We start from the raw sequence: 16,628 nt of genomic DNA on the forward strand, positions 1-16,628 counted from the left end.
TAGGAATCATAAGGCTGGATACTCACTGGCATTGAAGTGGTGGATGTTATGTTAATGCTAATAGATGGCTTAATAATTGATACATAAAAAAGCTGTAATGCTGCCATCTGGCCTTCATGGGGGGCTGCATAAAAAAAAAAAAAGAACTGCTACAGTCCAGTACTGTAATGTACAAAACACGGTAGTTCTGTACTGTATGTTTCCTTGTTAAAGAGCTGAATACAAGGGCTAGCTAACATGAGCCCGCTACTGTAAGGTACCACTCATTTTAGGACGCGCCGCTACAGATATCTGTTTTTTTTGTTGTTGTTTTGTTTTTTATTAATTAGTAGAGATGAGTGAACCGGCACCCAAACCCAGATTAGTTCTGAACTTTGCAAAAAGTTCTGTTAGCTACCAGATCGTACTTTCTGCAAAGTACAGAGGGGTTCGGGAAGATGGTGCCGCTCATGTAAAAAAAAATAAACATATTCTCGCCTGTCCGCAGTCCCCCAGTTTCTCCTTGTGGCTCTCTGGTCCCATCCAGGCGTCTTCTGTGGTGAAGGCCGCTTATGTCTCTTATCTCTTGAGTGACAGCACACTCAGTCCCGCCCCAGCCAGACTGTGATTGGCTGAGAGGACTGTTATTCCTGAGACAAGAGTGACATCCCGTTCAGCCAATTACAGGCCGCAGTGCTGCCCTGTCCTAGTCACATTAGGATTGGCTGAGCAGGCCTTCACTGTAGAAGATGCCGGGACAGGACTGGGGAAGAAGTGCCCTGAGGGAGCACAGACATGTCAGTATAAGGAGCAGTTTTTGGAAACCACATTAAAACAGCTAAAAACCTGCAGTCAATTCGTTAAAGTTCGGTTCTACACAAACCCGAACTTTACATTAAAGTTTGGCGAACCTGACAAACCGATTTTTTTATTATTAATTAATTAATTAATTAATTAAAAATTGACAAACCAAATTTATTTACGGTACGTTCATCTCTACTGATTAGATTTAGATATTGAACAGTTTTCTTTTTTTTTTTAATCTGCTTCTATTTTCTGATCGTAATTTTTTAAATTTCATGCTTTTGTCCTTTATTATGGCGTCAGCCATCCATTAGTATTTAGTGATTTACGCTACAGCAGCAAGCCCCATGAACAACAATGGACAGGGCCTGTCCCAGTGACATGAATGAAGAACATTTCTGGACATACTTTGTGAAAACAAACAAGAAAATGGCTAGCACATCCACTGCCACTATTCACGCTATGCAGGTGCATGCTACCATGCCTGAAATACAGATAAAAAAACTGAAAAGTGCAACTGCACACTGCAAATACAGAGACATATTGTTTAGAGAAACTTTTTAAAGGTTTGGTTAACTGAAATTTTAAGTTCGGGTTTGGTTTGGAGGAACCTGATCTTAGATATGATCCCCGTGTATGCCAATTGCTTTCTACCACACCAGCTTGTTTTGTGTATATTTACATATCACGCATGTTTTAGTACGAATGTTGCCATTTTATATTTCCAACATCAACATTAGAACGAAAACATGCAATGATGAGACCTGTAGGAGAAGACTGGGGGAGTGCAGACAGGTAAGTATGAACTCTTTATTGGTTTTTATGTGTTTAAAATTATGCAGCCGCCATCTTTACGAACTGGTCACTAAGTTTTCAAGAAATTTGGTTTGGTAACAAACCAAACTTTTTTGCAAAGTTCGTAACAAATCTGTCCATCCTTGGAGAGTGACTGGTTGTATGGGTGTATGGGGTGAACAGATTGGTAAAGGGTCTCAGCAGGGGTCACACCCAATCACTCGGACATTTATAAAATCGTATTAAAAACCTTTTTTTTTTTTTTTTTAAAGGAATCACAGGCCAGATTCTTTACCATTTGCCATTTTATTAGTGAGGTTGACAGCTGCCCCCCGGGGGTCCTTTCTATTGGATGTTTCATCTCTGCGGCTGCAGCACATCTGTAATGAGAGGAGTGAGCGGAGAGGGGGATCTCCTGCTCCTACTGTGCAGAGTCAATTAGCTGCAGCACACACAGCGCACAGCCTGCGCCGCTCAATTATTGATATCAGCCCCTGTTTTTATCCTTCTCCCATGGGTTGCCGGCAGTAACGTTAATGCGTTTCTTGCACCTGGACACCGCCGCCGCCGCTCCTGCTATTTGCCTCTTACAGTCTCAGCCTTCAAGGCTCACATGTATGAACTTTTATCTGATAGCTAGCAACTAGAGGGGTGTGATAGCAGAAGATAGCAGAGGAACAGGTCTTCATGCTGAGGGTCTCACTTATGAATATCTCTCGCCTTATAGACCTTTCCCCACAGATCTTAATGTGTTAATCTATGATCCCTGTCGCTTATTCATCACATTGATTTCTAACCTATACAAATGTAATATTAGTAGGAATGCAGAGTTTTCATGTAGGTTCAAATATTTTACTGGATAAAAAACAATAATAATAATAATAATAATTAAAAAAAAATACATATCCTAATATTCACAGCCACTTCAGTAAAATAGGAGGAGATTGCAGAGGGGGGGGGGGGGGGGGTCTGACCTCGGTACAGAGATCGGCGGGGGGTTCAGAGGTTGGATACCCCCGCGATCTCCTACTTCCAGGGGAAAAGTTCGTTTTTCCTGGAATAACCCTTTAAACAGAGAGCACAGGATGGTTGGTGGTCCCACTGGTCACTTGTAATCTATCATCCACAGTGTTCATTGTAGGACAGTCTTTAGGATAAACTATGGCTGCATGACTTGTGGTGGTCGGGTTTCTCAAACCATGCCAATCAGCAGAATGGGCTATGATGATGCTTGACGAAGTGCCACAGCTCCTTCAGTACAGTGCCATCTATATCCATGTGGTCATGTCTGGTATTGCATCATTCAGACCCGTCCTGAGTATAGCCCAGTGATGATCAGTCCAATGAAAACCCAATGTTGTACACTTCACTAAAGTCCAGAAATGCTGGATATCCAGTGAAACCAACCATTTATGTCATTGTCCTATCAGACTGCACTGTACAACCTGATAATACTAAGAAGAAAAGGGTATTAAAAAGTCATGAGAGTATCATCCATTAGCAAAGCAATGTCCTGACCTGCAATCTGAATTCTGCCTAATATTTGCCGTTTTGTCTTCTTTAGCGCATCAATGTTTGTGTTCCACTCAATCTGGAGACAAATTATGAACTTCTGTACCTGGCAGAGCAGTTCACAGGGATACCCGTAGTCTACCTGAGGTTCAAGCTGCCAGATGTCACAAGGTAAAGGAGAAGAATCCTTAAGGCCCTATTCCACCAACAGATCTGACGACAGATTATCTGCCAAAGATTTGAAGCCAAACCCAGGAACAGACTATAATCAGAGAACAGGTCATAAAGGAAAGACTGGATTTCTCCTCTTTTCAAATCCACTCCTGGGTTTGGCTTCAAATCTTTGGCAGATAATCTGTCGTCAGATCTGTTGGTGGAATAGGGCCTTTATTCACTGCAAATGTATTATTCATGACTCTGTAGATTTCTGCCCCCCCCCCCTTCCCGTACAGAAGGGAGTAGACTGCATTTATGCAGCCAGACGTCTGACGAATATAGGTCAGGACCTACTAGATAGTCATATGCTGCCTGGACCTTGCTAGGATGACAAGACATTGTTGGATGTTGCATGGCATTTGTCAACTACACAGAATGTCAAGGTTAACATTCATCACTTAAAAGGGTTGTCTAGTTTTAGAAAAACATGGCCGCTTTCAATTTCATCCAAAAACAGCACTACTCCTGTTCTCAATTTGGGTGAGGTGTTGCATTGAGGTGAGTGAAGCTAAATTGCAATGCCACACACAACCTGAGGACAAGGGGTGGCGCTGTTTTTTGCAAGAACCTAGCTGTGTTTTTTTCTATTCCTGGATAACCTTTTTAAGCAGTAATGCTGTTATAATGTTAATTTAGGAATTACATTCGTCTCTATTATACGGGGCGACTGTGATGAGCAAACGAGCGCTGTCAGTGCTTGTTTGCTCCTTGTTCCCCGCTCGCTGCCGGCGCTATTACACGCGCCGCCAGCGAGCCAGTAGATGGAGGAGGGGCCGCGGGGAGGTGCAGGGACTGCCTGGGTGATCGCTAGATTGTTCGGGCAGCCCATAGAGGATCACGGCGGTCTGCTGTCGCCACTCCTGTTCCACGGAGTGACAGCAGCAGATCGCTGCTATCATTGTCCTTTGTCTTTCAACATGTTGAAAGACAAACGACAGCAACGATCAGCCGACATTGTTCATGTTGGCTGATTGTTGCCTTCTATTACATGGGACGATTATCGTCCGCTATCGGCCTAATACGGTCGATAATCGTTCCGTGTAATGGGGCCTTTAGTTGCAAAAGCCTCCCTATATAACACACAGAGCTGACAGATTGTTTTAGGCTACCCTTAGTATCTGTCAGCAAACAGCATTACATTCACGCTATAGGCTAAAGGCCCTATCATTTTAGAGATGTCTCAGAAGTGTCAGTGGCGGCTGCGAAACTACAACTCCCAGCATCCCTAATCACCTACAGTATAGCTCTCAAGCCAAAGCAGTGCTGTACCAGGTAGCTCTGTGCCTATACTATATACTGAGTCGGACCTATGTGCTGGAGAACCAGAACTAGTCTTGTAGTTGCTGCTCAGAACATTTTCTCCGCTTTACAAGGTTTGGAATTCACTTTCTAACTAGGTTCTCCGCAGAGTTTGACTTCCGTACGTACGACGGAGAGGGGGTGATTCTGTATGCCGAGTCTGCCGACAGCTCCTCGTGGTTTCTCCTGGCTCTGAGAGATGGAAAGATTGAAATTCAGTTCAAGAATGACTTATGGACCAAAGTTACAACAGGCGGGAAAGCGATCAATAACGGACAGTGGCATATAGTAAGATGGATCTTCTATTATATTTATTGATTGGCGGGGTTGGGGCAACTTGCCTGTAATGTATATGGGAGCGCTTAAAGTGTCGTCTTATACGTCATGGAGATGTATTAGAAAATGTTATTTGTGAGGGAATGTACATTACAATTCACACCAGTCAGTGGAATAAATGAACTGTTGCTTTCCTGTAATCACCACGACTCTTCTCATTTTTTTTAGTTCAGTATGATGGATATACGTCTCTAGCCATACAAAGTTACGTATACATTCGCTTTAGTAATGAGGCTAGATGACAAGATAGCCAAAGTCTTCCTTAAAGGGAACCTGTCACCCCCCGTGCCGGGGTGACAGGCTCCCGACCCCCCGTTAGAGCCCCCTATACTCACCTCATCCCGCCGGGTCCCGCTTCTGGAGGTGGTCGGGTGACGGAGATCTCAGCTGCTGCAGCCCGGCGCGCGCGCTGAGAGATGAGTCCAACACCCATAGAGAATGACAGGAGAGTCCAGCGCTCCGTCATTCTCTATGAGCGTTGGACTCATCTCTCAGTATGCGCGCCGGGCTGCAGCGGCTGAGATCTCCGTCACCCGACCACCTCCAGAAGCGGGACCCGGCGGGATTAGGTGAGTATATGGGGCTCTAACGGGGGGTTGGGAGCCTGTCACCCCGGCACGGGGGGTGACAGGTTCCCTTTAAAGGGGTTGTCCAGCGAAAAACATTTTTCTTTCAGATCAACTGGTGTCAGACTGTTATATAGATTTGTAATTTACTTCTATTTAAAAAACTCAAGTCTTTCCATACTTATCAGCTGCTGTATGTCCTGCAGGAAGTGCTGTTTTATTTACATTTAGACATAGTGTTCTCTGCTGTCATCTCTGGCGGAGACAGGAACTGTCCAGAGCAGGAGAGGTTTTCTATTGGGATTTGCTTCTGCTCTGGACAGTTCCTGATCTCGGCCAAAGATGTCAGCAGAGAGCACTATGTCTGAATGTAAATAAAACAACACTTCCTGCAGGACATACAACAGCTGATAAGTATGGAAAGACTTAAGATTTTCAAAAAGAAGTAAATTACAAATCTGTATACTGTAAACTTTTTAACACCAGTTGATTTGAAAGATTTTTTTTTTTTCCCACTGGACAACCCCCTTTAAGTCTACCATTGAAATATCAAAATCCGTAAATCAGCACTGGTGGTGAGCACAGGGCATGTAGTCCGTATACTATGACACCCTCAGCATAATAGATATGGTGGTTGTACAAGGAAAGTTGGATGCAGAATTTTTTTAATATGTGAATATCCTTCCTTCCCATCAACTGTGCCCAAATCAGTTGCCTATTCTGCCCACCCATCGTCCTAGCCCCGGTTCTCTTCCATAGGCATCAAAAAAGGCTGACCGCAAACAAAAGTGGAGTATGACCTTGTTTTATGCTCGGAATTTGGACAAAATCGGTTACAGAAGCAATCGCACCTCCGAAAACCATAGAGACCTACAACTCTTAGCTCCGGTCTTTGTCATTATTAAAGGGGAACTATCAGGAGGTTAGACAAATCTAACCTGCTGATATGTCCGTATTGCAGAGGAGACACTGAGGAGGAAGGTATGTCTCTTACCTTCTTCCTCAACGCTGTTCTGGTTCAGTGAGTAGTGCTCCACAGTCTAGTGAGACCGTTAGGAGCACTGCCTGTCCCCATAGCGCCGATCTGCCCCGAGCCAGCCCGCCCCTTGCTAATGATAATTAATGGATTGGGCCGGCCACGGGCGTATTGGCACTATGCGGTTGAGCAGTGCTCCTAACAGGTGCCCAGTGCTCCTAACGGTGTCACCAGAACAGCGCCGAGGAGGAAGGTAAGAGACATACTGTACATACCTTCCTCCTCAGAGTCTTCTGTGCAATAGCAGATTCATCTAACCTACTAACCTTTCTTTGTGGCTACTTAACCTACTGATAGTTCCCCTTTACCATTTCTGATGTATTCTGTCGACACCTCAACCTCTTGTCCCTTTTAGGGGAGCTTCACACGTACCGGATTCGTAGCGGATATCACGCTGCGAGTTTGCAGCTAAATCCGCTGTGAATCCTGGTACAGTGAAGTTGATTGGGTCACATACCCCAGTATGTGACCTGGCCCCTTTAACCCCCCGCAGACAGCACTCGGAGCATACATTACCTGCTCGGCGCCGCAGCTGCATGTGAGGCTCCGAATCCCGTCGGTCCCCATCAGCCAATCAGTGCTGCCTGTGCACTGATTGGCTGATTGGGACCGGCGGGAGCCAGGAGCCTCACATGCAGTCGTGGCGCCAAGCAGGTAATGAATGCTCCGAGCACGGGCTGTGGGGGATTAAAGGGGCCGGGTCACATACTGGCAGTGGAATGAAAATTCCGCTGCGGGTATGTGACCCATTCAACTTCACACTTCCAGGATTCACAGCGTATTTCGCTGCAAACTCGCAGAGTGAAATCCGCTGTGAATCCGGTAAGCATGAAGCTACTCTTACTATGAAAATGTTAATAAAAACGTAATTACCTATTTCCTTCTAGGTGTCTGTGGAAGAGTTGGAAAACAGCATCAGTGTTAAGATAGCAAAAGAAGCCGTTATGAATATCAACAACCCAAAATATCTGTTCAAACCCGTAAATGGTATTCTGGAAACCAAAGTCTACATTGCAGGATTACCACGCAAAGTAGAAAATCTCATTAAACCGGTAAGTTTCCGGAATGTCTACTCACTAATCGCCTTCTATATAAATAACTCCATTGACTAAGCACCAAAAATACATGAGCTGGCCCCGACCCAGAAGTCGCAGTAACCATAAACAGCCACGTAATCGCCCAACTGGTACCATGCCACCCGATCCTTCCTGTAGTATAATGTATTAGCTCTATAATGTGTTTGTGCTATAAACAGTATTTTCACTCGTGTAGTGTAAGCCTGTGGCTATGTGTAATTATACTCTCTAATTCATGTAAATCTATATAATTGCTGTAATAAAAGTGCAGCCTAAGTCGCCTTGTATGTTGGCACTTCATGCGCTCCTGTATGGTGCCTGTGAAGACATAGTTGTATAGGAGAATATCACTGTGTTAGAAGTTTTTGTGTTACTACATGTTAAAGGGTTCTCCAGAGAAAAATTACTTTTCTTTTTTTTAACAACGCAACTGGTGTCTTCCAGTACTTATCAGCTGCTGTATGCCCTACAGGAAGTTGTGTATTCTTTCCAGTCTGACACAGTGCTCTCTGCTGCCACCTCTGTCCATGTCAGGAACTGTCCAGTGAAGAGAAGGTTTTCTATGGGGATTTGCTCCTGCTCTGGACAGTTCCTGACATGGACAGAGGTGGCAGCAGAGAGCGCTGTGTCAGACAGGAAAGAATACACCACTTTCTGCAGGACACACAGTAGCTGAAAAGTGGGAGACTTGAGATTTTTAAATACAAGTAATTTACACATCTATATAACTTTTCCTCTAGAGTGCCCCTTTAAATCATTACTGTACAAAGCCCCTATTACACGGAGCAAGTGAGTGCCGAACTGTCATTGTTCCTCGTTCCCCGTTCACTATTGGCGCTATTACATGCACGACAGCAAGCGGGTAAAAGGCGCTGCCCGGATGATTGTTAGATCGTCCGGGCAGTTCATAGCAAATAGCGTCAGTCTCCTATTACACGGAGCGACAGCAGCAGATCGTTGCTAGGCTGATCGTTTGTGTTATAGTCTGTTGAAAGACAACGATCAGCTGCCGTCATGTATGTCAGCTGATCATTGTCTTCTATTACGCGAACCGACTATCAGCCATAACAGCCGATGATTGCTTTGTGTAATCGGGCCTTTAGTCTAGGTGGCAATGTGCATAGGCCCTAACGTCATACCTCCATCCATCTAACCATCACTCTTCTTGTTATTGTGATATCATTCCAGATTAACCCACGATTAGATGGATGCATCCGGGGATGGAATTTGATGAACCAAGGAGCACTGGGGGTAAAAGAAGTTATTCAGGAAAAGCAGAGCAAGCACTGTCTGGTGTCTGTAGAGAAAGGCTCCTATTACCCTGGCGGAGGGGTGGCCCAGATCTATGTGAATTATAGTAAGTCATGGACTGGGGGTATGGATTGTGTAAGTGTCCAAGATATTTCATGTCTCCTCATTCTCTATAGCAGACGACACCTCAGCTGATGGCGATTGGTCAGTAAACGTCACATTGGACATTCGATCGTCTACAAGCACCGGGGTGATGTTTGCTCTGGTCAAAGAGGAGACTGTCCCTCTGGCAATAGCTATTGAAGATCACTCACTGGATATTGTGCAAGTAAGTTTATAGCTTCAGGCTATGTTCACACTGCGTATGATTCCGTCCGTAGATCGTACGCCGCCGCACATGTGTGGCTGAAACTACGGGCGTAGGAAAAATAGACATGCGGCCGGATGCGTACGAACCGCAAGCATACGCCCGTACTACAGTTCTGCTTCCCTAGCTTGTTTCGAAGCGATCTGAGGCAGGTCATTTACTTGGAATTTTTCGCCCAGCCCAATAAGAGTCACAGAACCTTTTGGATCGAAAAATCAAGTTCAATTTGGCTGAAATAAATACTCCGTACGGGACCGCATGGAAATCCACGGCCGTGAGTTTTAACATTTCCGTCCTCAAACAATGGTCTTGTTAATTTTTCACGGCGCCGTATACGATCCGGCCGTAAGCTCATACGTAGTGTGCACTGTGCGGCCGGATAACGTATACTTTCAAGCGAACGCATCAACCTCAAAACTACGTGCGTATGTTCGCGGTTCGCACTACGGCCGGAATCATACGCAGTGTGAACATAGCCTCATACTGTATGTGATCAAAACCACCAGTATCCCAAGAATTGGGCTGTAAGAAAGTACTATAACACAATAAATGCAATTCCATTCAGATTTCTTAGGCCTTATTCACACGTTCAGTAATATTTTCTAGTCCTGAAACAACCCGCTAAAAATTACGGATTGGACATCCGTAGTACATCCGTATTGCATCCGTATTTCCGTAAATCCGTTTTTACTACTGACTGCTTTATACAAGTTAAAGGGGTTGTCCGGCGCTAAAAAATTATTCACAGAATAACACACATTACAAAGTTATACAACTTTGTAATGTATGTTATGTCTGTGAATGGCCCCCTTCCCCGTGTCCCACCACCCCCACCCGTGTACCCGGAAGTGTGGTGCGCTATACATTACCTGTCACGTGCCGACCACGGTCTCCGATCCTCAGCAGTGACGTCTTCTTCGGGAGGCCGGCGGATCTTCCCGAGTGCCGGCCGCCCTCTGCAGCGTCATCCGAAGCTCAGCCGCGATTGGCTGAGCATAACTGTGCTCAGCCAATCACGGCTGAGCGGCTGATGACGCGGCCACGTCATCAGCTGCGATTGGCTGAGCACAGTTATGCTCAGCCAATCGCGGCCACGTCATCAGCTGCGATTGGCTGAGCACAGTTATGCTCAGCCAATCGCGGCTGAGCTTCGGATGACGCTGCAGAGGGCGGCCGGCACTCGGGAAGATCCGCCGGCCTCCCGAAGAAGACGTCACTGACTGAAGATCGGAGACCGTGGTCGGCACGTGACAGGTATGTATAGTGCACCACACTTCCGGGTACACGGGTGGTGGGACACGGGGAAGGGGGCCATTCACAGACATAACATACATTACAAAGTTGTATAACTTTGTAATGTGTGTTATTCTGTGAATAATTTTTTAGCGCCGGACAACCCCTTTAATAAAGTTTAGTAGGTTAAAAAAAAATATAGCACCAGTTTGCCCAACCCCAAAAATAAGTCACATGATCACTTGTCAGCCTGTGGTTGCTTAGAAACAGAACCTTGTGACCTATGAATTATCCGTATTTTTGTACGAGAATAGGGAAATACGGATGCCAAACATGTTGCAATCTGCAAACAATCCGTAAACAATTGATTTCAATTAGAAAATCCGTAAAAAAAAATCTGGGTCCTCACTAGACATGTCCTTTTTTTTTTCGGCATTGATTTTAATCCGTTTCATCTACTGATGAAATAGTGTGAATAGCCCAATAGACATCCTTAAATTACGGGACGTGTGAATAAGGTCTTACCAAAATTAAGTGCTCCATTAAAGCAAAGAAAAGGGCTTTAACTTTACTAACCTCCCTCCATTGAGTTTCAAATCTGTGAACTGATGATAATACTACATTACATAGATGGGGATCAAGAGTACTTAAAGGGGTAGTTCACAATTTTTTTTCTTTCAAAAAAAGTGCCAGAGATTTGTAATTTACTTCCATTAAAAAAATCTCCAATTTTCCAGTACTTATCAGCTGCTGTATGTTCTACAGGAAGTGATGTATTTTTTTTTTTGAGTCTGACACAGTGCTCTCTGCTGCCACCCCTGTCCGTATCAGGAACTGTCCTGAGCTGTAGCAAATTCCCATAGAAAACCTCTGCTGCTCTCCAGACCGGAAATAATATACCACTTCCTGAAGGACATGGAGTAGCTGATAAATGCTGGAAGATTTGAGATTTTTAAATAGAAGTACAGTGGTGCCTTGGATTATGAGCATAATTTTTTCCGGTACCGCACTTGTAATCTAAATCCACTAGTGAACCAAAGCAAATTTTCCCATAAGAAATCACTGAAATGCAGACAATTGGTTCCACACCCCAAAAATAATGATTTATTATTCTGAATAACATGTAAAAAAAGATGAAACATTCAGAAACAGCTGAATCTGTGATATTATAAGTTACTGTACAGTAATGGAGAGGATGGGAAACACAAAGGCGGACAGAGACTGCAGGGAGCATGAAGGAATGAGCAGGACAGATGTGGGCACATACATGCAGCGATCTCTGTCCGGGGAGAGAGGGGTTACAGCTATGGAGAGAGAGGGGTTACAGCTATGGAGAGATTATCTCCCCAGTCCTGTCCCCTGTTGTAAGCCCCAGCCTGAAGTGGATCTGCTATGATTTGGAAGGTGAGGGAGACTTCCTGGGTCAGAGTACAGTGCTGTAGACCCCGCTATGCAGACCATGCCCCTCCTCCCCTCCCCCTCCCACCCAGTACAGGGAGCTCTTACACCAAAGCAATGCTCTTATACCAAGTCACAATTTTGAAAAACTGTGAGCTTTTAAATGAAAACGCTCTTAAACCAAGTTACTCTTAAACCAAGGTACCACTGTATATTACAAATCTCTGTCACTTTCTGGCACCACTTAATTCAGAGGAAAACATTTTTTGTGAACTACCCCTTTAAAAGAGAGGTCCCACCAAATTCAAAAAATGGAGGAAGGCAGAGGGATTCGTGAAAATAATAAACAATTTAAACTCCCGGGTTTCGCTGATGGCTGCCAGATGTCATCTTCTGCTGGAAACCGGGTACGTCATCCAGCTGCATCGTCACGGCCCGGCTGAACGATTGCCCACTCAGTGGTGTCCCACCCCAGTCACTGATTGACTGAGCAGGCAATGGCTCATCCAGGTACGTACCATTGCGTCTGGAAGAGCTGCAGGTTATCGAAGGCTGTCAGCTTGACTCAGGAGCGGTGCTACAGGGCATGGGATAGGTCATTTTACTTTATTTATTATTTCCCCACACCCACCTGCCTCACTGTCATTTTTGGAAGTCGTGGGACTTCTACAACCTGGCTTCACCCGTCTACTGAATCGGGCAGAATACCAGAATACGGAGCTCGGCTGCTCGTGTGTACTATAGGGGGAGATTTCTCAACCATGGTGTAAAGTGAAACTGGCCCAGTTGCCCCTAGCAACCAATCAGATTCCACCTTTCATTCCTCACAGACTCTTTGAAAAATGAAAGGTGGAATCTGATTGGTTGCTAGGGGCAACTGAGCCAATTCTACTTTACACCAGTTTGATAAATCTCCCCCCTATATATGTGTATATTTTCTCCTGTAGGATATTATTGTCAGCATTCACAGCGTTACAGTGGCACGACTCACAACTAAAAGAATATGCACGGACAAGAATCTTCTGATAAGCGTCACTGCCACAAAGTCCGCTGTGGAAATAACATCCAGTTCTTACACTGAAATTAACTACATCAGCGAGGAGGAAATGAAGAAGCAGCTCGCCATTTTGGATCAGTCACTAAAAGGCCAAGTGGACACGTATTTAGGAGGCATTCCAGGTAATGTAAAGGATTAGGATATTGTTACAGGGATAAAAGCCTGTATGGTTATATGTATATTTTATGGCTTCTAAATACAGTATGTGAGTGATTTACCTTTACTATAAGGTTATGAATGGACATATTGGATATAGTTCTAGTAATAATACTGCTTTGAGCTGCTAAATCCTACAAAAACTAGATTATTAAAGTGTAACTGTCATATTTTTTTTTATTGCAGAAATCAGTAGTATAAGCGATTTTACGAAACTCTGTAATAGCTTTTATCAGCCAAAAAAGCCTCTTTCTGTACTCAAGAAGCAATCTCCCAGCCTCCCCCCCCGACTTCTTATCTGTGCATTATCAGGCAAACACGTCTTCATTACAGAGAAGCCAGTGAAGACAGATTCTGCTTTCTCCATTGTAAGCCTATGAAGGGGGGAGGGGCCGAGGGAGATGAGGGAGCAGGAAGAGGTGACATGAAGGTCAGCTGTCTGTAGACTCTCTGGGCAGCTAAAAACCCTAAATTCAGGTGTCAGAAAGGTCAGTGCTTATATATGAACTTACTAAGAGAAGATTGCAGGATGTTGTGCTTTGCAGGACTGCTCCGTGCTCAGTCACTCCTAACAGCCCCTCCCCTCTCCATAGCCACATAATGGAGACAGAAATCCTGCTTCATCTGCAGTGAGGGGGGAGGCTGGGAGATTGCTTTTTCAGTACAGAAGGAAACTCTTTTAGTACATAAAACCTATTACAGAGTTTCTTAAAATCGCTTGAACTGTTGATATTTAATGTTTTTAAAAAAAATGACCCTGAAATGACAGTTACACTTTAAGGGAGAGGTCCAGCAAATTTTAAAATTTGGCAGCAGGCAGTGGCAAAGGGGTAACATAATAAAGAAGTGCTACTTACCTCTCCCTGGGCCCCTGATGCGCCGCATCACAGGCTCAAGGATCCTGGCCGGAACTAATTGTCCCCCAAGTACTGAGGCCATCACGACTCGTGGAAGGAATGCCTGACCTGGCTTGCCCCAGCAGTCAGTCAGTGATTATAGCGGTGTCCCGCCCCAGCCACTGATAGGCTAAATGAGCGATCTGCGGCTATCGCCAGAGCCAGGGATCCCAGAGCCCAGAGGGGTTCCCAGAGTAGCAAGCAGTACTTCGGGGGCACGGGGAGAGGTAAGTTCTGATTGTTTATTATGTTCCTCCCTGCCCCTGCCTGCTGGAAATTAATAAATATCGCTGGACTTCTTTAAATAATTTCTTATTAATCAGACTGGACAGACGCAGGTCCTACTAGGAGGTGTGTGACTCTTAGTAAATCGGCTGGGTAAATGGAGGCAGGGCTATATTTAAGACCGCGTACGAGTATGCCAGTTTTGATAAATCTTCCCCCATGTGTTACTGGAATGTTATAGGTGCATTGGCTACTGCCAGACACGGATCACCCGGAGAAGCGGGTTAAGGCAGGATAAAGTTCTACCAGTTCCAACCTTGTTTCCCTAGAGGCAGATGTTTGTTGATCATTTATATAGCTCTGCATACATTATATGAATAAGGAAGACAAAAATCTAATGCCTTTATTTATGGATAAAATTTAAAGGGATATTTCATCTCTTCAATTACCTTAATACTAAGAGGTCGGACACCACCCTTTCTGAGAAAAAAGGGGCCCGCTGTGCAGGGAAAGACTAAGAAGGGGCCGCTGCATTGCATCATGATCAGTGGGGGTCACTGCATGAGGTATTAGGCTGTTAATATCCACCCCTGAACATTATTATTTTACCAGAAGTATAACACTACGTGCTGATTAATTTCTTAATACATCTTTATTGCTCTCAAAGCTTTCTCTAATACATAGCTCCAAATCCTCGCAGGAATAGAGAGGATAACATTTCATCTTATTGCAGCCACCACCACAAGCTTAGAAGTCTACTTCATACTGTTTATACATTGAACATAAAGGGGTATTCCGCTCCGAAATAAGTTTTGATATGTTGCTGCCCATAGGGATAACATAACAAACATTGTATTTTTACTTTTCCGCAAAATGCTGGTGTTCTCCTACAGCATCTTTGTAGTCCCGGACGAGACAATCCTGCCTCCACTTCCAAGATAAACTTGCCTGATGGTTATCCCCATGGGCAGTAACATTTCAAAATGTTTTTTTAATGGAATACCCCTTTAATATTAAAGCTGTATGCACCTAGCCCCTGTGCTCCCTCTATTGGTGACTGCAGGGAGCCAGATTGTTGTCATTCATCTTAAAATAGGATTTAGAGCTTGATAATAAAAAACTGATTTCATTCCCTGGATCACAGTGATCTTTATCTAGGCAGCTTCTTGATATATCTTTTTTATATTTATATCTTTTTGCACCTCTCAATCGCCGTGGAATAGGGTCATTAACAAGGTATCCTTTTTATCGTTAGATATCCCACTTACGGCTACTCCAGCCTCCGCCTTCTACATTGGCTGCATGGACATCACCATTAACGGGAAGCTGATTGACCTGGACGACGCTTTGATGAAGCAGAATGACATTCGATCACACTCCTGTCCTGTAATTTCCTAGTCTCATGAGGGACCTGTTATATATTTTTTATATATATTTTTGTAGCATCTACTACTGAACTACCAAACGTATGTGACCTACGAGAGATGTGCCAGAATTCTTTGTGCTATTTTTATTACTCTGTACTGTATCGTGTGCCGAACGTAACCCCTTTGTATTTTCCGTTTTATCAATATCACAAGGACAAACAAGAAAATCGTAGAAATCCATTTAAACAAAGTTAAACATTTTATAGATTTTTGTTGGTTTCTTGTTTTTCTGTCTGCTTTGTCTATTCTGTTATATGGCAGATTGTCAGAGAAAGTACTTTCCCTTAGTTTACCTGTCATTGCACATAAATTTTCAGTGGAGTAACCCGCTGGGGAGGTAGATGTTAGCGGTACTATTAAATGTTATGGTCACGGTATTGGCACGAGGGTGCGGGGCTAGACCACGGGAACTTGAGCAAGCGGGACCCCAGGACAATTCTTTGTTGCCCTTAGTCAAGGCACCAATAACTAGACCAATGCCAGGGTTCAGAAACAACAGGAGTTGTGCGTTTATTAACACGGTGGTTGTCAATAGCAACAGTTTCTGGATGCAACCCGTGATAAGCAGACTTGGATACAACTGAGGAGATGGGTGATGTTGCAATAGGCCGTAGTGTGATAGCGTTACTTTGGGTGAGAGGAGTCTTAACTGAGGATGAGGGTAGTAGTTTCCTGAGAATGATGCTGGGTGGAATGATACTGAAGAGAATATTTGCTGTTAGCGATGAACTGAGGGTAGAGACTTGAGGATATACCCAGGTTTTGGACAGAAGGAAGAATCTTGAGGATGAAACTGGTCAGGACTGGACCGGAATCTGTCTCTGAGATAGTGGAGAGAATCACACTAGGTTGCGGCCTTTCTTGAGGACCAGCAGAGAACACATCCTTCCCTCTTGAAGGTAGAGGGAGAACCACACACTAGAAGGGGAGTGACCAACTGACCCCAGCCAAAAGCTCGACGGCTATTGGGTTTACTATGGCAGCCGGGGAAAGTCACGT

The 16,628-nt window shown here is 44.5% G+C and overlaps 1 protein-coding gene across 2 annotated transcripts in view; it reads left to right on the plus strand.

Moving 5' to 3' along the window:
• The window catches only part of PROS1 (protein S), a 60,703-nt gene extending 44,869 nt beyond the window's left edge, over positions 1 to 15,834 (plus strand). Inside the window, exons 9-15 of one of the 2 annotated variants that reach the window (XM_069946016.1) lie at positions 3,143 to 3,261; positions 4,704 to 4,893; positions 7,431 to 7,595; positions 8,808 to 8,976; positions 9,050 to 9,198; positions 12,816 to 13,047; positions 15,458 to 15,834. In XM_069946016.1, coding sequence (XP_069802117.1) covers positions 3,143 to 3,261; positions 4,704 to 4,893; positions 7,431 to 7,595; positions 8,808 to 8,976; positions 9,050 to 9,198; positions 12,816 to 13,047; positions 15,458 to 15,600 — 1,167 coding nt within the window. In that variant the 3' untranslated portion in view covers positions 15,601 to 15,834. Of the gene's footprint in view, positions 1 to 3,142; positions 3,262 to 4,703; positions 4,894 to 7,430; positions 7,596 to 8,807; positions 8,977 to 9,046; positions 9,199 to 12,815; positions 13,048 to 15,457 lie in introns of both variants that reach the window. The other variant, XM_069946015.1, reaches the window with a different exon arrangement.
• The last annotated feature ends 794 nt before the right edge of the window (positions 15,835 to 16,628 follow it).

This window comes from Dendropsophus ebraccatus, chromosome 11, assembly GCF_027789765.1.
Source record: "Dendropsophus ebraccatus isolate aDenEbr1 chromosome 11, aDenEbr1.pat, whole genome shotgun sequence".
Lineage (NCBI taxonomy): Eukaryota > Metazoa > Chordata > Amphibia > Anura > Hylidae > Dendropsophus > Dendropsophus ebraccatus.